Source organism: Acinonyx jubatus, chromosome F2 (genome assembly GCF_027475565.1).
Source record: "Acinonyx jubatus isolate Ajub_Pintada_27869175 chromosome F2, VMU_Ajub_asm_v1.0, whole genome shotgun sequence".
Taxonomy (NCBI): domain Eukaryota; kingdom Metazoa; phylum Chordata; class Mammalia; order Carnivora; family Felidae; genus Acinonyx; species Acinonyx jubatus.
The window spans coordinates 77,750,276-77,776,864 of NC_069394.1; the positions used below are offsets into that span (position 1 = coordinate 77,750,276).

Sequence of the window (26,589 nt, forward strand, 5' to 3'; positions counted from 1 at the left end):
TTTATGTGTTCTGTGTGTGTTTTGTTTGTGCTTTTCTTTTTTTTAGCTCCCTGTGCTGTCCGGAATCTCCAAGACTTGGCTCGCATTTATATCCGACGTACACTTCGAAATTTCATAAATGATGAGATACAGGCCAAGGGGATTCCTCAGAGGGCTCCACCCAAAAGGAAAAGAAAGAGGGTTAAACAGAGAATCAATACTTACGTATTTGTGGGTAATCAGCTTATCCCTCAGCCTCTAGACAGTGAGGAGGATGAGAAAATGGAGGAGAATAACAAAGAAGAGGACGAGAAAGATCACAGCGATGCCATGAAGCCAGAGGAACCACCTCAGAATTTACTGAGAGAAAAAATCATGAAACTCCCTCTCCCTGAATCTTTAAAGGCTTACTTGACATATTTTAGAGAAAAATAACTTAGATCAAGAAGAAAGAATGCCTACTGATAATTCCTTTAGTCTTGAAAATGTAGCATTTGTTAGGAGCTAAGAGAGAGCGAATTCTTTCAACAGAGCGAACTATAGTGGAAAAGGTGTAACTTGTTTCTGTCTTAGTAATAAAAATGATGTATTCAGTAATTAAAAAGAATCCCTTTTTATAAAATATATTTTTCTTTAAATCTTGGAAAAAAGGCTGTTTTAACTCAGAGTGACTTCAAGAGTGGAATACAACAATACTCAAGATTTGCGTACCGTAAATCCTTTTCTGATTCCTGACAGATTTGTAGTGCTGAGGCTTACATTTCATTTCATAGAAGGTTCCATAATTGTTAAGCATATACTGGTTTTTGAGCAGCGGTTGTTTTCCTTTCCTCTATGAAAACCTCCTGAGCGAATTAGGAAACCAAACGCTGTGTAGACCCACTCACCTTACTTTGGTTGCAGTCACCATGGTTGAGTTGCTGTAGTATCCCGGGCAAGCTATGAGTGCAATAACAATACAGATGTTGAATAATTTAGCTTTAAAAAAAAGTTTCGTGGAGTTCAGTGGCACTGCTACTTCTGCTTTTGAATCTATTGCCAAAAGACATGGGAAAATATCCTCTTCTCTCCTAGAGATTTTAAGAGCACATCGAGTGAATATTAAATAAAAAGTATACACTCAATACAGTTCTTGATTTGTATGGACCCTTTACATTTTCAGTATTTAAAAACAATGAGGTTATCCTACTCTCTGGAGTTTTAGAAGATAGTATGTGTAGGATGGGTTTTTCTCTTGTCCACTGCATAAAGTGTTTGGTTTAAAAAAAAAAATCCACTGTTGTGTATGACTGTCGATACGACAGACAGGTAGGGAGTAAGCTTGAGTAACGGCCCCTTTCTTGGGTTGCTCTCAGAAGCAGGTGCACTTTAGCAAATGGAACTTCTGGTTCATTTGAACCTTTGTCTTTGACAAGGTAGGACTGAGCTAGCCTCAGAAAGAAACTCATCTTTGTCGTGTAGGAGATGTTCACAGGAATTGTATGTAGATGCCTCTTGTTTTGAAAATCCAATTCAGAATCATAGTGTAATCTTTGGGACCTATGTTGTGCTCATTTAACTTTCTCACGGTGTGTGGGTTGTTTGTTGTTGTTGTTGTTGTTGTTTTTGGTGAAGTTCTAATGATCACTTTTTTCTTAATATCACACACTTAAACTATCCGTCACTTGGATATTAATTATAGCCTATCAGCGATACAACAGTAAATGCCATTTTTGATTTGTTCCTTTTCCTCCCACTAGGGCCTGAAAATAGTCATTCCTTGTTAAGAAAGTACACAATGGAACATACTTATTACTTCATGTAACATGGATTATGTATTTTTTAAAAGGAAAAATCTGAGTGTATCACTTATTACCACCAGCATCCCTGTTCCCCGTAGTTGATCAACTATGTTTAAGGACACCCAACTGATATATAGTAAAAGGATTGTTATTATCTCTTTTCAAAGATTCAACTATTAGTAATACATAGTTGGTTTAAAAAATCTCAGCTCTGGTAATTCTACACATTTAAAAATGAGCATTTGAAATATTCTAAGTATGAATTATCTCAAGTAAATGAGGGTATTTTAGTAATGGGAAAGATAATTTCATGGAAGGTCTTTGTTTTATACCAGTGACTATAGGGCTAGGTGATAGGGGTTGGGGGGTTGGGTGTGATCTCCACAATTTTTTTTCTTTTTTTAGATGATTGCTAAGCTGTTACTGTTAAGAAATGTCCCATCTCATTTCTATCGAGGAAAAAAAAATAGTTGATACAATTGTCATCTGTTAGGAATGGTCACTTTATTTTAAATTAAATGTTAGTTTTAGAAGTTTAGTATTGTTCCTGGTGCCCACCTGTTTTTATCCAGCACCACCCCCCCACCCCGGCCGCCCTCTCCATACTCACTCTGTCGGTTTTGGAGCTCGTGTCCAGATAGTAAACATACATATTCTTAAATGATGATTTGACTACTCAGAAGAGAGTTTTTGTTAAGGATATATTTGAAGATTGACTTGCTCACATGGTCTTTTACTCTGGACCTTGGCAAAGTATACAGTAGGTTTTCGTTGCCATTACATATTTTTGTCATTGAAATGTATCTTTTGTGTTTTTAAATGCATCCATTTTACAGTTGTGACTTTATTATTGACTTTAAATAAAGAAGTAGAAATAAATGAAAATTAAAGTGAAAGCCCTTTTATTAATGGGAATATATTAGAATGATCAAGAATATTTTGGGTTCGTGTTTATTTTTTAATGAATTCATGGTTACTTGAGTGTGAATAATTACGCTTTATAGGTGGAAAAAGTAGCAAAGAAAGGTAAAATTAAATGAAGATGATGAGGACTATAGTCATGGGATTTTAACAGCCAGATAAAACAGTGGAAATAATCTAGTCTTTTCTTTTGTAGAGAGGAGGGCTAGGGAGATAGCACGAGTCTCCGAAGTCAGACAGCTAGATGGAGAGGGCTTTAAATAGCATCCAGCACCTGATAAACCTCAAGACATAACATGACCAAGAAGACAGTTTAAGTCTACACTTCTTACTAGTTGATACATTTGGTTGTAGTCCTAATAAACACAAATGTCATTAAAACAGCATGCGTCACGGTTAAAACACCAAAAAGGTTAAGTATTGGTTTCTAGCTGTTTGAGAGGACAAAAGTGAAGCAAAGCCTGTTCAATCATGGGAAGACTCGGAACGTTATTTTAAATAAGCAGTTGCATATAATTCAGTTTTGTTCTCTAGTAGCCTGGCATTTTCTTCCTAATTTAGGAAATCTCTATACCAATGGATATATGCTTGAATTATTGTACACGGTTCATTGTCTGTATTTGAACATCTCATTTCCTTTGGAGTGTTGCCACCTTTGAAGACAGTGTAGGCTTTTTTTTTTAATTTTATAAAGTATTAGATATATATGAAGGATATTTAGAAGATATACGCAAAACACAAGGAATAATAATTCAGCGTACATGTAAGTACACGGGTGTACCTACTACTGGGTTTGACTACTGGCGTCACCGTGACCTGGGTGCCCTTCGCAGTGTCCTCTTTATTCCCCTGGGGGGTATTCCTTTTGTGTCAGTCCCGACCTTGCTCTTTGCTATAGCGTTACCACATATGTTCGTGTCTCTGAACAGTGTATCACTTGGCCTCATACATACTGAACTTCACAAGTGGAGCTCTACCCTTGTTCTGCAGGTGACTGTCTCAGTCCACACGGCCTCTCTGAGATCGATCCATTTTGTAGGCAGCTGAGTCAGCACCCGCAAACTCAAGTCTATTTGCTCATTCTGCCGTCCATGGACATTCGTTGTCACGTCAGCTGATTTGGTCGGCAGCATTCTTCAGCATGTCTTGCGACCATACGCGTGCAGGAGCCTTCACACAGTGCACACCTGGGAGTAGAATTGCTGGAGCATAGAGCATGTTTACATTCACCTTCACTAGATGGCGCAACATAGCCGAACAGCGCGTGCCTTCCTGCCACGTTCTCATGTTCCAGCTCTTCCGGGACCTCGCCTGCGTCTGGTGGCGATCTGTGCGTGTTTAGCAGTGTGAAGTGTTACAGAGGCTTTGTTACTGGTTGTGGAGGTTTTGTACCTTTCTGAGTGTTTCTTGGTCTTAGGTTTCCTTTCTGTAAAGCTTCTATTCAAGTCTTTTGGAAATGATTTAAAGAAATTGGCTTTCAGGGTTCCTTATGTCTTCTGGCTCTTAACCCATTGTCAGTTACGGGCATTGCAAATCTCCTTTGTCAGGTTGTGGTTTCTGTTCTCATTCTGTTTGTGGTGTCTTTAGTGAATTAAAATTTTCAATTAAAAAAATGAAAAGTTTGTTTTGAGAAAGTTGTGTGTGTGCGTGCACGCACAAGTGGAGGAAGGGCAGGCAGAAGAAGAGACAGAATCCTGAGCAGGCTCCTGCACCATCAGCACAGAGCCCAGAGCCCGATGCCAGGCCTTGAACTCACAAACCATGAGATCATGACCTGAGCCAGGGTCAAGGATCGGGCGCTTAACTGACTGCACCACCCAGGCGCCCCTGTCCCCCATTTTTTTTTTAAGAGTGGGTACAAGTAGGGGAGGGGCAGAGGGTGAGGGAGGAGAATCTTAAGCAGCCGCCATGCCCAGAGTGGAGCTGGATGTGAGGCTCAATCTCGTGGCCGTGAGATCATGACCTGAATCGAAATCAAGAGTGGACGCTCAACTGACTGAGCCACACCGGCACCCCCACGTTTTCCATTTTAATTGTGCGAGATTCACCTTCACACAGCCTCGGTCCAGGATCATGAAAACACTAGCCTGTATTTTCTCACAAAAGTTCTGTGATTTTTGTCTTTCACATTTAAGTCTGTAGTACACTTGCTACTGATATTTGCATAAAGCAAGAAATAGTAAGTTCTTTTTTTTTTTTTTACATAGTTGATCAACTGTTTCAACACCATTTTTTGACAAGTCCCATTTTCCTCCTCTGATCTGCAGTTTCAACTATCATAAATTAAGTTTTCATATGTTTGTGCTTTGTGTCCAGATTTTCTTTTCTGTTTTCTTAGTCATTTATGGATTCCTGTGCTAAAATTGCACAGTCTTACTACAGATTTACAATAATTCTTGATCTAGTGAGGTAAGTCCTTTCCACTTAAATTTCACGAATATCTGGGCCAATCTTGGACCCTTTGACTTTGATAACCATTTTAGAGCCAGCGTCTCAGATTACATGCACACAGTCTTTTTGGGATTTCCTTTGGAATCACACTGAATTTATAGATCACTTTATGTGAGAGGTAACATGTTTATGATACGGAGTCCTCCGATCCATAAATATGGTACTTCTTTTTTTTACATCTTGTTAAGTGTGTTAGTAAAGGTACACAATTTTGTTTCAAACATCTTCAGATTTTATGTGTACATGTTTTATATTTTTCAATACTGTTGTTTATTAAAATTATGTTTGCTCTGTATTGGTTTTTGTATATTACTTAAAACACTGTTGTGATTGTTCTAAATTTTCTACATAGATAACCAAATCGTCTTTATAGAGACAGTTTGTTTTTCCCTTTGGATTTTGTTTTGTTTGGATTTTGTTTTTGTTTGCATATATGCTAGTTGGGGCCTCCTGTAGTGTTGAATAGAAGCAATGAACAAGAGCAGCCTTGTTTCTTATTTTATTGCCCATATAAAGTCATTTAAAAAATTTTTTTAAGTTTATTTTAGAGCATGAATGGGGGAGGGGGAGAGGGAGAGGGAGACACAGAATCCGAAGCAACTCCAGGCTCCGAGCTGTCGGCACAGAGCCTGATGCAGGGCTGGAACTCACAAGCTTGGAGATCATGACCTGAACCAAAGTCGGACTCTTAACTGAGGTACCCAGGTGCCCCAAAGTCATTTTAAACAAATGGCATGGTGTGCTTAGAATACATATTATGTTGTTCAGTATAGTGTTCTGTAAATGTCATTTGAGTCAAATTTTTGACTGTATTCAAATCTAATACAGTCTATGTAAACATTTTTTCTGTGCTTTTGTGATTTTCAGCAAAATCTCTCACTTTGATGGTAGAATGTCCGTTCGTTGTAGTTCTTTCCATTTTTGCTTTGTATATTTTGATGCGATGACACTACACTTTAGGTTTGCTATGTCCGTTTGGCGATTTGAACCTTTAATGGTAGGTGGGAACCCTTTTTATATTTTATATTCTTCAAAGTCCATTTGGTTTGATACTTATGTAGCATTTAAAATTTTTACTTTCAATGTCTTCTATATCCTTAGTTTTGCGATGTTTCTTATTAACATATAGCTGAATCTCTTAAAAAATTAGAGTTTGAATTTTACTTAAAGCAATCCATCCATTTACATTCATTTTAAATATTAGTACCGAGTATTTTGTGCTATACACCTTTTTCAATATTTTTGTTCTCTCCTCTTTTTAAAGGATAATTGTTTTCTGTTAGTTTTTGTCCATTCCTGTTTATGTGTGCTCCTTCCCCGCCCCCTCCCCCTGCCCCACTCAATATTTTAAAACACTCACCTAATTTATCAAAGTCTGAAGTTACCCTATCTTCCTAAGTGAGGCAAGGCACGTAGGACACCTCAGCTCTGAAGTCATCACTTCAAAATTAATAGACTAACATATTGTATGTATTATTTCTAAATATGTAAGCCCCTAAAGTATGCCATTAGCTTTACTCCCACATTTGCACTGTTTTGTTTTCTGCTCATTATACCTTCTTTGGTCTTAGGTCATTACAATTTTCTTTTGCTTAAAATACATCTTTAATTTTTTTTTTTTTTTTTTTTTTTTAATTTCAGCGTGCGAGCAGGGGAGAGGGACAGAGGGAAACAGACAGAATCTCAAGCAGGCTCCACACTCAGCAGAGCCTGATGATGCAGGGCTCAATTCCACAAACCTGGGATCATGACCTGAGCCAAAATCGAGTCAGACACTCGACTGAGCCAGCTAGGCACCCCCATTTTTTTTAAGTTTATCTTGAGAAGGGGGAGAGGGGCAGACAGAGAAAGACAATCCCGAGCAGACTCTGTGCTGTGAGTGCCCAGCCGGACAAGGGGCTCAAACTCACGAACTGTGAGATCATGACATGAGTCAAAATGAAGCGTTGGATACTTAACCAATGGAGCCACCCAGGCGCCCAGGCTCCCCCATCTTTTAAAATTTCTTTTAGTGAAAGACTGTAGGTTGCTAATTCTTAGTTGTTGTTGTTGTTGTTGTTGTTTCCTGTTTGGAAAAATTTCGTCTTCTTGAAAAGTATGACCGTACAATTTTAGATTAATGGTATTTCCCATAGAACAGTGGAGTTACGTTTCTACATTCTGGCTTTCACTACAGCTGTTGAGAAGTCGACCAATAGCCATTCCTTTGAAGGTTATCTGTCTTTTATCTTTGTACTTTAAAGATTTTTGTCCTGACATTGCAAATATTCTTGTCTTGGCATTAATTCTCTAGTTTCATAAAATGTGCCTTGGTATGAATTTTTTCGTTTATCCTACTGGTATTTGTCTCGTAGCTGTGTGGGTTAGTGTCTTTCATCAGTTCTGGAACTGGCCATTTTTTTCCTTATAAATATTGGTCAACTTTTTGTCTCTCAGCAATGAATTTAAAATAATTTCTTCAAATTGATCTTCTCACTAATTCTCTCTTTCGTTGCATTAAATCTGCTGTTAAACCCTTACGTTGGGTTTTAATGTCTTAATTTTTCTTTTTCAAACCTGTTTGGTTGTTTTTATAATTTTCTGCTCTTTATTTATAAATTTCTGCTATTTATACATTCATTTCTCTAAACCTACAGGTCCCACTATTATATTCCATATATACTTGAACTCTTATGAGGTGGGCTTCTGTGCATGATGGTTTTTTTTTTTCTCTAATGTTGATTTTTGAGAGAGAGGGAGCGTGTGCATGCGAGTTGGGGAGGGGCAGAGAGAGGGAGACGGAGGATCCAAAGCAGGCTCCACGCTGACAGCAGAGAGCCTGATAGAGGGTTCAAACTCACCAACCATGAATCATGACCTGAGCTGAAGTCAGACGCTTAACTGACTGAACCATCCAGGTGCCCCTGTGCACTATGTTTCTAAGGCTTTTATAACTTTCTCTTACATTTTGTGGGTTTTGACTAAGCCAGAAGCACTACTAGGGCATGACCTCTTTTTAAGGTTTTCAGACCACTCAGGTAGAAAATTCATGTAAAAGCTAATTTGGGGATATTATATCTCCAGGGAGATTTGTTTTACTCCCTCCCCCTCTCAAGTGTGAAAGGCAATTTTCCTTGCATTTTCTGGGTGGATGGGGGAAGGGGGTAAAGTGGATTGTTTCTAGTTCGTCCTTCATGAACTTGATGAAAATACAGGTTTTCCACCAGACGGTCCACTTAGGAAGGGGCTTTTTCTTCTTCCCGTCTACCCCCAAATCTGTTTATTTTACTTGGTTAAGCAAATACTCTGAAGCTGAACCAACCTGTGCTTACTTACCTTGCCAGCTTCTCATTTTCCCTTCATTTTTGGACTCTTGTATGTGTCTTTCACTTAGCACATCGATGTATTTTTTAAAACGTTCATGGTATTTGACATTATCTTAATGGTTTTCTGCAAGGGAGTTGTTCTAAGGCATTCTGGGAAAGAATTTACAGCCTGTACTGGCTGTGTCATGCACATCGTTCTCTGTGCCTTGCTTGCGGTTTTGCCCTGTATTCGTGGGAGGTAATGGGTAGATTGTCTCATTTAATGGCAGCTTGGGTTTCTAAGGAAACCTATAGAAAGTGTATAGTCCATCCTGGAAAAATGCTCTATGAATACTAGCTGATATTGTATTTTGAACTGAAAACGCACACATCTGTACGCCTCGTCCATCCAAGCCCTCCAAGTCACAAACGTTGGTGGTAAGCGCATAGTTCTTGTAAGACGTGGGGTTGAAAAGAAATCTGCTTTTTTAGTTTATTGCAACAGACTTAGTAAAATACACACGAACAATGTCAGCATGCTTAAAGTGTATTTTAAAATCCTTCTCGTTCATAGAGATAGTTTTCTTCTGATCTTTGTATTTTAAAAATGTTAAAACCCCGCATATTTAAGTTTGAACATTTTGCCAAAAGAGGGCAGTATTCACCCGCAGTAGAATGAAAAGGGACTGAAAACTTACTGGAAAGGAGGCGAGTGAATTTATTTTTCCTCATAAGGTTGATAAAGTTTGACCAAACTAGACCTTTAATGCCTAGATTTGTCTGCCATTCTGGTTCTCTGGGATGGTTGCCCCAGTGGGACCATCCCACATTTTCGTGTTTTTCTATTACTTTGACATTTTTTAAAGTGCTAGTTCAGGGGGAAGAGTTGCTTGAAAACTTTAAGGATAAAACCAAAAACCTTTCCCAAATACCTGCTTAGAGTGACCCAAAAAGCACGTGTGTAAGGCGTGGTCATTGAAGTCTGTCCCGGCCCGTGTCTCAGGGCCACTTCCCTCAGGGACCCGTGGCCGGTTAAACCCGAAAAATGAGGCTCCGGCCGGCCGTGGTGCACCCGGCCCCGAGGTGGCTCGGCCTTGTACTTTGCGCGTTTGTTTTTCTATCAGCTTGTCCCCTCTGCGCGTTGGTACAGGAGTTCGCGGTTTAAACACACAGCCTTGAACGTTAAATATTCAAGGAGGAAATCGGAAGTAGCTGCTTTGAATCTCAAGAGTGAGGTGCTTTGGGTTTCCAGGAGTGGAATGCGCAGGAGGCAAGGAAACCGGTTTCTGGAAGCACAGGAAAATGTGAGCCTAGACCAGCGAATTAGAACCCTGCCTGCCCTTTAGGGTTTGGCGATACTACCGGATAAAAAGGAAAGCCGTTGTGCACTGGTTCAGTACATCACGAATCCACTCGAGCTTCAGAAGGACAGACAGCTCGGGGCCCGGAGGCCGGGGCTTACGTAACGCGCAGTGGAAGCCACTTTGGAAAAGCTTTACACTTGCGTTCTGCCGCCTGCGGCGCACGCTCGTTTCCCGAAGCGGCTCCGGCGGGGACGAGCTTCTCCGCGGCCCTCGGGGGGGGGGGGGGGGGGGGGTGCGGCGCCCCCTAGAGGCGGCGGGCGCCCCCCGCCCTGTAACGTGATCCCCCTGCTCCTGGATTGGCCAGAAGCGGAGTTTTCCCCGGGAGCCGCTCGTAGCTGGGCTCCCAAGCCGGGCTCCCCACGACGGGCCCCGCACGGCAGCCGCCGCCGCCGCTTCGCTTCCGGCAGCGGATGGAGCGATGGCGCCCAGGCTCCCCTGCTGGACCACTTGCTTCCTCCTGGTCGTGTGGTGCCCGCCCGCGCTCCCCTGCCCTAGCCGGTGCCTTTGCTCGAAGAGCACCGTCCGCTGCATGCACTTGATGCTGGATCGCATTCCTCAGGTGCCGCAGCAGACCACAGTCCTGTAAGTTCACACAGATGCCGGTGCAGCGCCGCCCCGTTGCCCTCTGCCGGAACTGAGCGCTCCTCTCTTAACGGGTTCCTGATGCGGTCCCTGCTCCCGGCAGGGAGAGGGTTTTTCCGCTTTTCAGACAACTTAAGGATTCTGCTTTGTGGGGCTAGAAAATGTGAGCGAGGATGAGCTGAAATAAATGTATTTGCACTGGGTGCAGTTCTCTTTTCCAGCATCTTCCAGAACGTGCTATTGAGAATTTTCATCTTTGTTTAGGAGTTTTCCTGCGTAGGTTCTCAGGTTATTCCTTTCACCCTCTCCTCCAGAAACTTTCAGACTCCTAATTAGGTCAGCATGTACCTGTCCCATTTGGAAAGAACCGACCTGGCTTCGGAATGTGCTTCCAATTCATTATGTGCGGGCGACCTGGGTTTTTTCTGTTCATTGTTGGGCTTTGCGTTGGGCGTCTCAGGTGGGTGACGTTCTCAGTCTCAGGCCCTTGAGGGACAGTTGGTTTTCCAGGGCGGTCCCTCCAAATGGACCAGGAGAGCAGAGGGCTTGGAAGCCTTCCGGAGCAGTGACTAATCAGCATCCGGGAGGCATTCTGGGATGGTAGAATAACCCGCAATATAGGAATCAGGTGGGCCTGGGTTCCAGTTCCTCTTCCTTCTCTTCAATCTGGCGATAGTAAGCCTGTGTCGTAGAATTGACTTGTGGGTTAAATTAAATAATACGTGTGAAGTGCAGATCTTTTGTTACTATAGTTTTCAAGCCTTACATCACAAGACAAGGAAAATCGCTGAAAGGACAGATTTGAAGGGTTCTCCCTGGTAAAGTTTTTGTGGATCGTGTCATGTCCGTGGAAGAGGGAACTCCTTTCCCTGTTCCAAGTCGATTCTTGAGCAGAGGGGAAATAGCCCAAGATTCCCGGAATTTCGAGATGTGAGATAAGATCAGCACCGTGTGTGTGTGTGTGTGTGTGTGTGTGTGTGTGTGTGTGTGCGCGCGCGCACGCGCGTTGGTTATAATCATGAAATGAGGATTTTAGCCTGCTAATGAAAAGTCGAAGCTAGTGGTTGGTGGTTGTGTAGCGAGAGAGAGAGAGATTTGCCACACGTGCTTTTAGGAATTTTGATTGAGCCTTTTGTTCGTTGCTCGCAAATACCAAAATATGTCTTACTCTCAAAACCAGTAAGACAGATTCTTGAGCCTGGGGCCCCTGCGTTGTGCAGCCAGTCAGAGCACTGCTCCAGAGGGGCCTTCGTCCTCGTCACCATCCCTGTGTCACTTTGTAAGAACGGTTTCTGACAGGAACAGAATCTTGGAGAGGAGACGGCTTGTCTCATCAAGTGCCATGGACTTAAAAGGCCACCTACGTTCCAACCTGGACCTAAGATTTTGCTTCTTAGGTGTTTCAAAGAAGAAATGAGCACTCAGACACTCTCTTCTGGATGTAATGGGCAGGACTGAAAGCACACTGTCCGTGTACCTTTTTAGATGTTTACTTTTGAGAGAGAGAGAGCACGAGCAGGGCAGGGGCAGAGAGAGGGGGAGACACAGACTCCGAAGCAGGCTCCAGGCTCCCAGCTGTCAGCACAGAGCCCGACGCGGGGCTGGAACCCACGAACTGTGAGATCGTGACCCGAGTTGAGGTCGGACGCTTAACAGACCCGGGCGCCCCAACACTGTGCATGTACTTTCGAAGAGCCTTCCACTCCATGTAGAAATAAAGTAGTTCTCAGGTTCCAGACCAGGCCTGCCCGTGAGGCAGATGCCCTACAGATGAAATGTGTGTTGCCTTGGGTGAGTTCTCCGCTTCTTGTCTCAGTTTCCTGGTCCATTCAATGGGGACGCTAACTGTGTTCACCCTCTAGGGTCATTCTGAAGATGACATGAGATAATGCATGTCAAATACCTAGGAAGATGTCTGGTCCTACTAAGCACCACGGAAGGGTTCACTGTCATTATATTTACAATTAAGGTCAGGAGCTGCAAACCAAAGGCCTACAGGAAACCGGTTGATACAGTAAAGGCAAACTACTGTGTGAGTGTGTGCGGGACAGCTCGGCTTCGGTTGGGGGGGTGTCGAGGGGAGGGAGGGGGAGGGAGAGGCGGTCAGCGGTCTGGGCCGGCCAGCTCCTGAGCTCGTGGCTGCCCTGTGGGAATGTGGGCCTATTGTTAATGAGCTTGCCATATTTTTAAGAAGATGCGGAAGTCAGGAATGAAATTCCCTAACTTTTACATCTTAGAGGATAATTAAGTTGTTTGCTCGTTTTTTGTCTTGTTTTGTTCTTTATGAAACGCAACAGCATATAGGCCCCACCACGCGCGTTTGTGGATTCCTTTTATCCTGGGACCTTTCATCTGCGACCTTTATTAGAGAAATGGCATAAAGGCCAAGAAATGTATGTGACGTTTACGAAACTTGGTGCTCTACCTCTTTTGGGCCCCAGATCAGCTGACCTGGGATTCCATGGTCACGTGAGCAATATTATGAAAGTACGCGAGTAACTGCATCAAGCTAAAAATGCTGAAGAAGAAAAACCCAATCAGCCTCTGGAAGCTGAGGCGGAGGGGACCTGGCCAGATTTCTCCCTAGCAGCAGCATCAGGAGTTTTTGTCAAACCACGCTCAGATGTGTGTGGTCATTGTGACAGTGGGAACGGTGCAACAACATGTCGCATGATACGTAGCCACAGTGCTTGGTAAATTTCGTGAGCGGCAGTATAATTTTCTTGATTTTGCCTTTACGTGTTTTGAAAATTTTAACCTTAATACAGAAAATATTCTTCTCAACCGTAGATAAGGAAACTTCACTATACTTAACGACTGATTATGGCTAATGAGTGTTTCAAGTATGGAAAAACACAGAACTACTCTGCCCCCCCAATTTTAATTTAATTCCATCTATAAAGATATCTTTGGGTGTTCAAAGCAAGTATCAGCAGACAGTCCATTACTATTTATTTATTTATTTATTTATTTATTTATTCATTTAATGCATTTATTTTGAGAGAGCGAGAGTGGGGTAGGAGTAGAGAGAGAGAGAAAGAATCCTAAGCAGGCTCCGCCCTGTCAGCACAGATCCCCGACACAGGGCTTAACTCATGGACCGTGAGATCACGACCTGAGCCAAGATCCAGAGCTGGGTGCTCAACAGCCTGAGCCACCCAGGCGCCCCAGTCCACTACCATTTGGAAACTGTCACTCCTCAAAGTGTATTTTAGCAGAGCAAATCTTTCAGAGTTGGAATTGGAATTAGCAAACAAAAAATTTCTAGTAACGAACTTCGGAGTGCCTGTTCAATAGTCAGAAGCCCTGCTTAGCTTTTGTTGATTTTACTTTGGCCCCGGGTCATTAGGTTGTACCTCCGGAATCTCAGTCGCTGGTTCAGAAATAAGATGTTCTTAGAATTTCCGGGAGTGAAAGAGTGAGCATCAGTGGAACTCAGGGACTGTGATTAAAGGGACTCTAAAAAACCATCTCAGTTTCACGAGAAAAATGGAAAAAAGGAGAATTTCCCCCAAAGCTTTAAATTCACCAGCATGTACAGTGTGAAGTTTTCACTATTTAATTGAGGTATTTCCTTTATGTATGAAGCCGCCTTGCCCTCCAAGGAGGACGACCCTCGGGAGGAAGGCTGGGGGTGGCGAGTGGGAAAATGACACGTTCGGTCGTGACAGCGTTTATCCAGCTGATAAAAATGTCCTCTTGTCCGAGAAGAAAATAGGATTCCTTCAGCTCTTTCCAGTTTCCAATCCAGTTAGATTTTTTTTTTTTAATTTGACCCTCAGGGGTTACTTTGACCTTTGACACAGAATTTCTCATAACTTTTTTATAACTGACGTAACTTGTTGGCTTTGAGTTATCACTTGCTGGTGGTGAGCAGGCCTGGGCGCCCTGGACGCTTCCCGCATTTGGCCTGATTGAAGGGAAGCATGAGGGCCCCAACTGAACTGCATCTAAATTCAAACCTCCCCCTGGTTGCGGACCTGTTGGGGAGAGAAATGGAGCTAAAAGTTGAAACGCAGTTCCCATTATTGGCCACTTCGTAAGTCAAGGTACACTATTTCGGCACGTGCCTCCAATCTTGGGGACCTAACGCCGTGCAGCCTCACCACCCTCGTGACTCAGGACAGCTCGGTCCTCAGAGAAGGATTTGGGGCGGAGGAACAGTGAGGAGAGGGCAGGGTCAGGGGTGTGGAGGGGGAAAAGCCGCCAGCTGTCGGCCCCACTGTCCAGGGTGGGGCCCGGCCCTGATCCCTGGGAGTCACCCTTCATTCAAGCCAACCTACAGGAGAATTAGTTTAGGGGAGAAACGAGTCCCATGTGGGCGTGTTACTTTGGAGGTCTCCCGCGCGACAAACAGTTGAAGTGCAGCGGGTGGTTATGGGGACCTGACCTGGAGATGCAGATCTGTGACGTTGAGCACTCCCCTAAGCCACCAGGGAAACTGCAGGGCAGAGGAGTGTGACGGGAACGCGCCCCTGAAGTGGGGACAGTGAGCCAGCCAGGCCACCGCAGGGAAGGCAGACGACGCTTCCCGGAATGGCAGGACCCAGGGACCGCGGCGCTGAGCTTGCGCGCTGAAGGACAGCCTGACCCTCGGACGGTGCGGATGACTTCGCAAAAGCAGCTTCATCTGGGGAGCAGAAGCCAGACTGCAAGGATTAAGGAGTAATAGGCCGGCTTTTCCAGATTTCAGAACTTGGCCTCCGTCAAGGGGGTGTTAGCGTCCCCCTCTGAGTGTCGGCATCCTCGTCAGCAAAATGGGGACGCATGATTGCCGAGTGATGCCAGGATCCATGTGATCTTGTGGGGGGGTTTCCTACCATGGTCTGTACCTGGGCGATCTGTGCTGACTAAATGAGTGGAGTAGACTAGTGTTTTCTACACTGAGCTCTGCATTTCAGTCCCTCCTGTAGATTCTATGTGACATGAAGGAAAGCACTGCACAATGGCAGCTTTTAGGGGGGTAGTTACCATACGAGGTGGCAAAGCTGAGGTTCCCGTTCTAGTTGGACAGCTCCTGCATATATGAAAAGCTGAATAGAGAAACCTTGTTGAGTTTTGCTTGGGCATCCTGGTGGGAGAGGCTCAGAAATACAGTAAGCTCGGGAGGCCAGGGCTGCAGCCCTGAGAGTCCCTGGAAGAAGAGCGTGCATTAACTCAGCCAGGAGGAAATGGGATTTCCCAGGAGGCGCTTGTAGAATGAGCAAAGGCAGCCTAGGCTACAACTCTGGAAAGCCCCGCAGGCCAGGGAAACAGATGTAAGCGGGAGCCCGGCCCCCCAGCTGCGGTTGCAAGGTCTGTGCACTGCACAGTTCCACCCCGTGCTGGGCATGCTGCCCCTGGGGAGAAGAGAGAGAGGAGTCCGCGAGGAACACGGCCACCGAAGAAGGAGGAGGCGTCCCAGAGAGGAGTATGGTCTGTATTTCAAGAGGGAGGAGGGTGGTCAAACCCAGCAGAAGTGGAGATAGCAGAGTGCCACGTGTGCCTTCAAGATGTCGGAAGAGAAGGAGAAGGTCGAAGGGATCGCGGTGTTCTCGTTTGTTGTCTAGAGGGCGGGGATGCTTCGTGTGAGTGGCAGGCAAGGGGAATGGGAAGTCGGGCGGGAGCAGTAAGGACAGGAGAGAGGGGGAGCCGGTATGTTTTCGTTGGACCTTGCAGCTCCGAGGGGAGCTGCATCAGTGCATCGCACATCAGTGTGAGAACGTAGCTGAGAGCTTGAGGTCCAGATGGACGAGGCAGGGTGCAGACCCTCTTATCGGAAAGGGAGAAAATCCAGCAGGACAGAGGCCTCAAGCCTCAGAGCCAAGGCATCTGGAGACCATCACGGCTGCGGCAGATGGATGTCCCAGCCCAGGCTCGGAATGAGTCTGATGTTTCTGGCTCCAGAGGGAGAGAGAGAGAGAGAGAGAAACGTTATAATGATGGTGAGAATTACAGAAATTCAGTTCAGGAGACAGTGGATGTTGAGCAACCGGATGTTTCTGTTAATTTATTGCGTTCAATTTAAAGTGTTGCTTATTCGGTGGAGTGGGCAACTTGCTTAAGGTGCTTGTGTTAGCTCAGGCTGCTGTACCAAAATACCATAGACTGGATGATTTGTTTTTTTTAAGTTTATTTATGTATTTTGAGAGAAGGAGAGAGAGAGAGAGAGAGAGAGATGGAGAGGAGGGGCACTGGGGGAGAGAGAGAGAGAGAAAGAGAGAGAGAATCCCAAGCAGGCTCCGTGCTGTCATAACAGGCCCGATGCCGGGCTCAGTCTCGCGAACCACGAGGTCATAACCTGAGCCAAAATCAAGAGTCGAACACTTAACCAACTGAAGCACCCAGGCGGCCCTAGCCTGGGTGATCGAAATGACATTTATTCCTCACAGTTCTGGAGGCTGAGAGGTCCAGGATGTCTCATGAAAGGCCTCTTCTGGTCCATTGAGATGCTGCCTTCTCGTTGATCCTCACAGGACGGAGAGGGAGACCATCTCTCTCCTGTCTCTTCCTGTAAGGGCGCTGATGCTATCCTGAGGGCTCCCCCCTCGTGACCTAAGTACTCCCCAAAGGCCCCACCTCCTAACATCAGCACCCTGGGGATTAAGGATTCAACATGTGAAATTGAAGGGGAATCAAGAACTCAGCCCATAGCAGTGACTCGGGTTTAAGTTATCAAACTATTTATCAAAAACAAATAGGTTAGTGACTGAACTGAAACATCATGGTGTGTTCTTTATTTAATCCTTTCCACTGTGAGATACAATAAACGATTTCTTGAGATACATGGGAGGTATATATGTTTCACAATTCTCCTTCTTGCTGTTGCGTAAAATGAAGCATATCTGACCAAAATTCGAATCATGGCAACTTTTCCAAGTGCGACACGAAACATTTAAGCATTTTAAACAGTCTGCCTTTCTTTCGGGTGACTGAGTAGCCACAACAGATGACACGACATGGTTTTATTGTCTGACTCCACACTATGCAGTGAAAAACAGGGTTATGTCTAAAAATCATCTTGCTTGACTGTTTCAGACTGATCAGTTTGGACTGATCATTCCGTTCCCAGTGATTCTTATCTGAGTAGGAGAAAAAAAAATATGTTTGGATTTTGAAATGGAAAAAAGAAAAATATGAACCTGATTTCAGCTAAACATATATAAAAAAAATCCGAAGTCTACTAACTTCATTTATTTTAACAAGCAGAACCCAAAGGCCCTCATTTAACCTCAAATACTGCAAAGCGCTAATGGCTGGATATGATAGGATAGATATCTATAATACGGTGTGTAACTGTTTTCCAAGGGTAAGGACACAGATTTTTTTTGGGGGGGGGGTGGGGAGTTTTTCTTTTAAGTTTCTATTTTCATGCCAGTATAGTTAAAAGACAGTATAATGTTAGTTTCAGGTGTACAATATAGTGATCCGACAATTCTGTACGTCCCTCAGTGCTCATGATGATAAGTGTCCCCCTAATCCCCGTCATCTATTTCACCCAGCCCCCCACCCACCTCCCCTCCAGTAACCACCAGTTTCTTCTCTATAGTTACGAATCTGTTTCTTGGTTGGCCTCTCTCTCTCTGTCTCCCCCCTTTGCTCCTTTGTTTGATTTCTTAAACTCCACAAATGAGTGAAATCATACGGTGTTTGTCTTTCTCTGACTAATTTCGCTTAGCATACTCTTCTCTGGCTCCATCCACATCATTGCAAATGGCAAGCTTTCATTCTTTTTATGACTGTGTAATATTCCGTTGTAAATATATACTGCATCTTCTTTATCCATTCATCAGTCCATCTACACTTGGGCTGTTTCCATAGTTTGACTGTTGTAGATAATGCTGCAGTAAACATAGGGGTGCATGTATCCCTTTGAATTAGTATGTTTGTATTCCTTGGGTAGATATCTAGTAGTGGGATTGCTGGATCGTAGAGTGGTTCTATTTTTAACTTTTTAAAAAAAGTTTATTTCTTTATTTTGAGAGACAGAGCGTGAATGGGGGAGGGGCAGAGAGAGAGGGAGAGAGAATTCTAAGCAGGCTCCGTGCTGTCAGCACAAAGCCCGATGCGGGGCTTGATCCCACAAACTGCGAGATCACGACCTGAGCCAAAATCAAGAGTCAGATGCTTAACCGACTGAGCTACCCAGGCGCCCCACTATTTTTAACTTTTCGACGAACCTCCATACTCTTTTCCAGAGGCTGCACCAGTTTGCATTCCCACCAATGGTGCGAGAGGTTCCTTTTCTCCGCATCCTCACCAGTACGTTTTGTTTCTTGTGTTGTTGATTTTAGCCACTCTGACAAGTGTGAGGTGGTATCTTAGTGTGGTTTTGATTTGGGTTTCCCTGAGGATCAGTGATGTGGAGCATCTCTGCATGTGTCTTTTGGCCATCTGGATGTCTTCTTTGGAAAAATGTCTATTTGTGCCTTCTGCCCATTTTTTAATTGGATTATTGGTTTTGGGGGATTCATAAGTTCTTTATGTATTTTGGATACTGATCTTTGATTAGATATGTCATTTGCAAATATCTTCTCCCATTCCATGGTTGCCATTTAGTTTTGTTGATTGTTTCCTCTGCTGTGCAGAAGTTTTTTGTTTTGTTTTGTTTTGTTTTTGATACAGTTTATTTTTGCTTTTGTTTCGCTTGCCTCAAGGGACATATCTGAAGGAAGTTGCTACGGCTGATGTCAGAGAGGTTACAGCCTGTGTTCTCCTTTAGGATTTTTATGGTTTCAGGTCTCACATTTACGACTTAGGTCTTTAATCCATTTTGAAGTAATTATTGTGTTTGGTGTAAGAAAGTGGTCCAGTTTCATTCTTTTGCAGTTTGCTGGCCAGTTTTCCCAGCCGCATTTGTTGAAGAGACTGCCGTTGGCTAATCTTTCCTGCTTTGGTGAAGATTAATTGACCATAGAGTTGTGGGTTCATTTCTGGGTCTTCTACTCAGTTCTGTTGATCACAGTATGCCAGGACCATACGGCTGTGATCACTACAGCTTTGTAATGTAACTCAAGGTCTGAAATTGTGATGTCTCCAGCTTTGCTCTTCTTTTTCAAGGTTGTTCTGGCTATTTGGGGTCTTTTGAACTTCCACACAAATTTTAGGATTGCTTGTTCCAGCTCTGTGAAAAATGCTGGTGGTATTTTGATAGGGATTGCACTAACTGCGTAGATTGCTTTGGGGAGTATAGACATTTCAACACCGTTTGTTCTTCTAATCCATCAGCATGGGGTGTTTTTCCATTTTTTTGTGTCATCTTCAGTTTCTTTCATCAGTGTTTTATAATTTTCAGAGTATAGGTCGTATACCTCTTTAGTGAGATTTATTCCTAGGAGCAATTGTAAACGGGATCGATTCCTTAATTTCTCTTTCTGCTGCTTCATTATTTGTGTATAGAAATGCAGCAGATTTTGTACATTGACTTTGTATCCCGTGACTTCCCTGAATTTGCATACCAGGTCTAGCAGTTTTTTGGTAGAGTCTTTCAGGTTTTCTGTATAGAGTATCATGTCATCTGCAAATAGCGAAAGTTTGACTTCTTCCTTGCTGATTTGGATGGCTTTCCTTTTTTTGTTGTCTGATTGCTGTGGCCAGGACTCCCAGTATTACGTTAAATAACAGTGGTGAAAGTGGACATCCCTGCCTTGTTCCTGATCATACGGGAAAAGCTCTCAGTTTTTCCCCACTAAGGACGATATTAGCTGTGGGTTTTTCATATACGACCTTTATTATGCTGAGGTATGTTCCCTCTAAACCTTTGTTGAAGTGTTTTTTTTTTTTTTCATGAATGGACGTTGTACTTTGTCAAATGCTTTTTCTGCATCTATTGAAATGATCGTATGGTTCTTATCCTTTCCTTTATTACTGGGGTGTGTCATGTTGATTAATTTTTATTTTATTTTATCTATTTAATTTTTTAAAACATTTTTTTAATGTTTTATTTATTTTTGAGGTAGAGAGAGACAGTGTGAGCAGGGCAGGGGCAGAGAGAGAGGGAGACACAGAATCTGAAGCAGGCTCCAGGCTCCGAGCTGTCAGCACAGAGCCTGACACGGGGGCTCGAACTCACGGACCGCGAGATCATGACCTGAGCCGAAGTGCGACGCTTAACCGACTGAGCCACCCAGGCGCCCCTGATTAATTTTTAAATATAGAACCACCCTTGCAGCCCAAGAATAAATCCCACTTGGTTGTGGTGGATGGTCTTTTTTTAATGTATGGTTGGACTCGATGTGCTAGTATTTTATTGTGAATTTTTGCATCCGCGTTCATCAGGGATGTTGGCCTGTGGTTCTCTCTTTACTAGAGTCTTTATCTGGTTTTGGTTAGATAATGCTGGCCCCATTAAATGAGTTTGGAAGTTTTCCTTCCTCCTCTATTTTTTGAAATAGTTTGAGAAGAAGAGGTATTAACTCTTTAAATGTCTGGTAGAATCTCCCCAGGGAAGCCATCTGGCCCTGGGCTTTTATTTGTTGGGAATTTTTTGATTCCTGATTCAATTTCTTTGCTGCTTATAGGTCTGTTCAAGTTTTCTCTTTCTCCTTTTTCAGTTTCGGTGGTTTGTATGTTTCTAGGAACTTGCCCGTTTCTTCCAGGTTGTCTAACATGTTGGCGTATCGTTTTTCATAATGTTCTCTTATCCTTATATTTCTCCAGGGTGGGCAGGGGCTTGTGCTGGTCCTCTGGGCGAGGGGCCCCCCATGCTGGGACTGAGGCAGGCTTGACTGAGAAGGGCAGTTCTGCCAGAGCACAGTAAGGGGGGGCCTGGGGTAAGCAAGTGAGGCAGCCAGTGTCGGTGCCGCGCTGGTGACTTTGTGCTCGTGCTGAGGGGCAGGGAACTGAAATGGTGTCAGTCAGCATCTTTGTTCCCAGAGAGGCGTTTTGTGAATGCTGCCTGTCAGGGGTGCGCTGTGAGACCAGCGAACGATCTCCCCACCGTGTGCCCCAGGTGTTCCTCCGATCGTTATTTCCATGCCGTCCGCCACCCACCCCCCACCCCAATTGTTTGCCCACCTTCTCTCCAGGAGCAGGGCAGTGCCCTCTGGGCTGTATCCCTGCCAGGCACCCTGACCGTTAAAACTGGAGTTTCAAAGCCTGCTGGTCGCAAGAACCCACGAAATTCAGCCCCCCCTCATTTCCCAAACCAGTGGCTTTGGGCAAATGTTCTCTTTGTGCATTCCCCTGTGTGCTCCTCTCTCTCTTGCCCTTCTCCTCGACCACAGCTACCCTTCTCTGCAGCATCCAGAATCTCTTTTTCCCCTAAGCCCCGTCTCTGCACTTCCTACCTTCTTGGATGTGGCCTCTTCTCTCTCTTTCGTTGTGGAGTTTCTTGGCCAGTCTTCAGGTTGATTTCTGGAGTATTTGGGATGATTTGATAGTTATCTAGTCGTGATTGTGGTACGAGACGAGCCTAGGGTCCTCCTACTCTGCCGCCATTTTGCAAATCCAGGAAGAGATCTTAAAATTCACCTGGATTGGGAGCCCCACGAGTCATCAGTAGAGGCAGCTGCCTGCACACATGGTTTGAAAAAAACCTAGAGGGATCCCAAAGTTAGATTCCCCAACAGCTTACCAGATCCCAGCATTTGCCACCATCTGCCCTTGTGTTAGATCACCCAAGACTCCAGTGAAAAGCACACATTTTGTCTTGCAGGGATGTTATGCCCTCACAGACCAAATAGGACCAGGGAATCGGTTCATTAAATTCGTACCAGAGTGTAGCCCCTGGACAATTAAAAAGTCTGTGGATTGTGTTTCTAGGAAGGTGCAGCAGGAAGTCCGGAGATGCAAGAACCCAACAGGCCTTGTACCCGCCGCTCTTTCTGCCCGCGATGAATGGACACCCGTTGTCCTCGCTTGGCCTGCTTCTGCTTAGTCTTCAGAGGTCAGCTCGAGCTCGCCTCTGGGAACTGGTCTCATCTCTTTTCCCTTCCTCCCAGTCTTTGGGAGATCCTTTTCCCGTCTTGACCAGGGAACATGCCGCATGGGATTAGGGTTGTTAACTGTCTCCCTGACAGACCAAGTCCCTCCAGGGCAGAGAAGACAGATTACATCGCATCTTTTCAAACTCTGAGGGCCCGCCAACATAAAATATGTTGAACGTGTAAAGGAGCCAACTGGCAAAATGAAACTTGAGAGGCGGTGAAAACGTCACCCATTTGGCACTTTACGTAGGGCAGGCCCTACCTTCTATGAAAGCTGCAGACTGCCCTGTTTGGCCTGGATTAACATGATTTCTGACAGTTGTGACCCTGACCTCGTGCTTCACCTGTGTTGACCACCACTCTTGTAAGCACGCTATGTGATGTGCTACTTAATCGCAGGCTTAGGGAAGGAAATCAGTGCCTAGACACAAACATCTCTGGCGGAAATGAAGGAGAGAAGAGAAGAGAATTGGAGGCCCAAATTCCAGCACGTAGACGTGTGTTATCTGAGCACAGACTCACACTGTAGTGCAGGGGCAGGGAGGAGGTACTTAAGAAGATCGTTGCTTCTCCGGGGGACCCCCTCGGTTCCAACAAGATGTCGGTGCACAAAAAGATGGTTTGTTTCCTTCTTCACCCCACGTAGGTGGGACAGAGTGCCTTCCCACCTGGAGCTCTCCCCGTCCTGTGTCACCCGCCCAGCTCCCTGTTGGAGACAAGCAGACTTTGCTATCATCTGTATTTGACCATCTCTAAAGACGAGCATAGATGAAGAGCTGGTGCAATGTTGAGAATTTATTTTCAAAATGCTCAAAATCAGCTAAAAGCAGCTACCAACTAGGGATTATAACTCAGGGCCCATGGGAGTTCTTGTCAGTGCTCACAGGAACATCCCAAGAAAACAGGGCCGTCCGTCATTACACCGTTTAAACTTCTCCAAATTAGTTTCAGGAGTATTTTATTTACTTACACCTCACATTTGTCTAGAAACTATTTCAAGGGGCTAATAGCTATTTTTAGTTCCAGGAGAAGACAAAAATCAATGTTTCCCATCTACTTTTTCTAAATCTTGTATTTTCCCTTTTTGCACTTGTTTCTGATAATGTTTTTCTTTCCTTTTTTTTTAAGCTTGTTTATTTATTTGGGGGGGGAGCGAGAGAGAGAGAGAGAGAGAGCACATGCAAGCAGGGGAGGGGCAGAGAGAGAGGGAGCGAGCGCAGCCCGAGCAGGCTCTCAGCTGTCAGTGCAGAGCCGGACTTGGGGCTCAAACCCGTGAACCAACCACGAGATCATGACGTGAACCCAAATCACGCGTAGCCAACTGAGCCACCCGGGTGCCCTCATGTTTTTCTTTTTAAATACTAATCTCTTCGGACTTATTGAACGCAAAAGAAGAGGAAGTAGAATTCTGTCAGAACAGAATACCGTGCTAAGTGTGACATCAACAGAGTTGTAACCTCGTGCCAAATGCTAGTCAGACACCCAGGTTATTCTACCGAGAGGGAACCTGGACAAAGAATCTGGTATCGAAGAGTATCGATCATTACCAAACATACGGAGGATTTTGTATCCAGGACGGAATTTCCGTTTGCCTTTATCCAGCGCGGTAGGTCAAGTTGAGTTGTAACCCGGACTGTCTAGAGGCGGCAGGAAGCTAACTAACTGTAATAAGGGGAGTCGAAATTAGCACTCTGACTTTTACAGAATTGCCCAAACTGGCAGGGCTGCATGTTAGGCCAAACGTCCGGTGCAGCGTTCACTTTTCTTCCTCCAGCAGACTTGAGCAGTGAGGGCCTGGCCAGGACAGCAGAAAGTCACTGGGCTGAATTGTCACGGGTCCCTGGGTTACCCCAGCCACTGGGCATTCTCTCTGCTACAGAATGGCCTTTCCTTTTATGACCTTCAAGTCCTACATGGTTGCTTCTAAAAAGGGGTCATTCGGAGTGACGCTATGCCATATCTATGCAGGGTGCACGGTACCTCCCGGCCAGTTTGGACCAGGTGCTTGTAATATGATTCCAGTCACGCTGGGAATAAAGTCCCATTGAAGGCATTATGACTGCATGGCGTGTCAGTGTGTAAATTTAGTAAATTTAGGTTTTGCCTAAAATATATTTCAGACTAACAGGTCCGGTTGAGGGCACTGTTCTCAGCAGCGAGGATCACAGACTGCCTACCTTGTAATTCTCCTTTCACGATTCGTTAGCGCACGTCCTTGGACAAGTAACGGAAGTCCGCTGGCTTCTATCTTCTCTGTAATAGAGTGCTTACCATGTGTCCGGAACTGTTTAAACGTTACTTGCTGTAATTAGCACTAATATTATTATGGCCATTGAAGTCTGGAGGTACAGATGTCAATTCTAAAAGATCCTCTGTTTCTCTTTCTCTCTTTTGTGTAAGGCAGCATATAAATATAGTTATTTACAAAGAATCTGAAAATGACCGACTCCTGTCTCTTGAAACTAAAAACTTACTTTTGTTGAGAAAGCATTGGAAACACTCTTAAGCATGACTCTACTAAGGTTGTGTGTGAAACGATGACTTGATGTTCAGAAAATGTTATTTGTTTCTGAAACTCAGGTTTTTACAGGGTGTGAGAATTATGTGCGAGTCAAATCATTAGCCTAGAGAGGAGGGTTAGTGGATTGTAACCTTTTGGTAAGATTTGTAGATTTGCTTTTTTCCGGTATAGAGTTACACTTGTTGTGACATTAGGGTCCCCCCGCTCAGATTTTGTTCTGGTCCCAAAGCCACCACCCTATGTTATTTAGCAAGCGGCTTTGTATAATGGAAAAGGGGCAATTCTTTAAAGTCCCTGCTGATTACAATACAGAAACGATTCCTAGTTCTGGCAGCGAATGTCATAGGTTAGAGCAGAGTTTTATACCACTTAAAACCGTAGATTGTGAATTGTACGTTTTTTTTCTCAGATTCTAGTGTGTATTAAATCGGGAGACTTACGCTGTGGGAAAATGCTCTCTTCATCTTTCCCTCGGAGATATGTGCAGGGAAGGAGGAGAAGCTTAAGTCGTGTGTGTGTGTGTGTGTGTGTGTGTGTGTGTGTGTGTGCATGCGCACACACACCGCTGTAGGAGTCTGAAACTCTAGAGTTGTTAAAAATAAAAGAAGGGGCGCCTGGGTGGCGCAGTCGGTTAAGCGTCCGACTTCAGCCAGGTCACGATCTCGCGGTCCTTGAGTTCGAGCCCCGCGTCAGGCTCTGGGCTGATGGCTCAGAGCCTGCAGCCTGTTTCCGATTCTGTGTCTCCCTCTGTCTCTGCCCCTCCCCCGTTCATACTCTGTCTCTCTCTGTCCCAAAAATAAATAAATGTTGAAAAAAAAATTTAAAAATAAAAGAAGATGGACACAGTGAAAAGATCAGTGGGTGTCAGAGGCCGGAGGGAGGAGGGATGAATAGTGGAGCACAGAGGATTTTTAGGGCCATGAAACTGTTCTCTACGATACCACAATAGTGGATACATGTCAACCTGTAGAATGTACAACGCCCAGAGTGAACCCGAACCTGAACTGTGGAGTGGTAATGATGTGTCACCGTGAGTTCATCAAGTATTTCAACTATAATCGCACTACCCTGATGGGGCTATTGGTGTTGATGTTGACAGTTGGGGAACTCTGTACTTCCTGCTCAGTTTGGCCATGAATTTGATACAGTTCAGAAAAATGAAGTTTATTTGAAAATAGAAAATAAATAAAAGAAGATCCCTGGGGAGATCCGGCACAGGAGTCTGGAAAGGAGCAGGAAAGTTCTGGAGATCAAGAAAGTACCTGGAAGCAAGGGGGTGGGCACAGGGCTGCAAAAGCAAGCCACCTGTGAGCTAAAATCTCTTGGCCCAGGAGCAGAGTGAAGCTAGGTCCAGTGTCTGGGAAGGGAGCCTCTGGACGGGCCTACAAAGAAACCAGGCGTCCTGGTGTGGGCCTGTTTATAGTATGACCAGGCGGTCATCAAAATTCGAGATGTGAGTAAAGCATATATAAATTTAACTTTATTTTAGAAGTTTAGATCCTGCTGCTATATGCTTCCCCCATGCTTCTTGACAACTTGTTTACAACAAGTTTACAACAAATGTAAACAACAAGTGTTTACATTTACTTACTTAACGTTTTCCCTATGACTTTTAAGCTCCACGAAAGAAGAAATCATTCGGTCTTTGTTAACCCTCTCCTCGGCTCCTGACGGTGTCCGGAATTTGGGGGATGCTCGACAGGCATTTGTCAGGTGAAATGCCTGGAAGCCTTACCATGAACAACAGTGGCTTCCTGCCAGGCTTGACCAAATGTAGGAGGCAGATCCTCCGGCAGGTCT

General features: G+C 44.5%; 2 protein-coding genes across 15 annotated transcripts in view; both read left to right on the forward strand.

The window, feature by feature from the left end:
* The window catches only part of PCMTD1 (protein-L-isoaspartate (D-aspartate) O-methyltransferase domain containing 1), a 69,169-nt gene extending 64,869 nt beyond the window's left edge, over nucleotides 1-4,300 (forward strand). For 3 of the 4 annotated variants that reach the window (XM_027042842.2, XM_027042845.2, XM_053208360.1), the window contains one exon: nucleotides 47-2,650. In XM_027042842.2, coding sequence (XP_026898643.1) covers nucleotides 47-414 — 368 coding nt within the window. In that variant the 3' untranslated portion in view covers nucleotides 415-2,650. Of the gene's footprint in view, nucleotides 1-46; nucleotides 2,651-3,671 lie in introns of those variants that run through there. The other variant, XM_053208359.1, reaches the window with a different exon arrangement.
* Nucleotides 4,301-4,427: 127 nt separating this feature from the next.
* The window catches only part of PXDNL (peroxidasin like), a 446,099-nt gene continuing 423,937 nt past the window's right edge, over nucleotides 4,428-26,589 (forward strand). For 9 of the 11 annotated variants that reach the window (XR_008292690.1, XM_053208345.1, XM_053208348.1 and 6 more), the window contains exon 1: nucleotides 4,428-10,362. Coding sequence is in view for 10 of the 11 variants with exons in the window: in XM_053208345.1 (XP_053064320.1) it covers nucleotides 10,199-10,362 (164 nt within the window). In the remaining variant the exon portion in view is untranslated. Of the gene's footprint in view, nucleotides 10,363-14,542; nucleotides 15,782-26,589 lie in introns of those variants that run through there. The other 2 variants (XM_053208347.1, XM_053208349.1) reach the window with 1 other exon arrangement.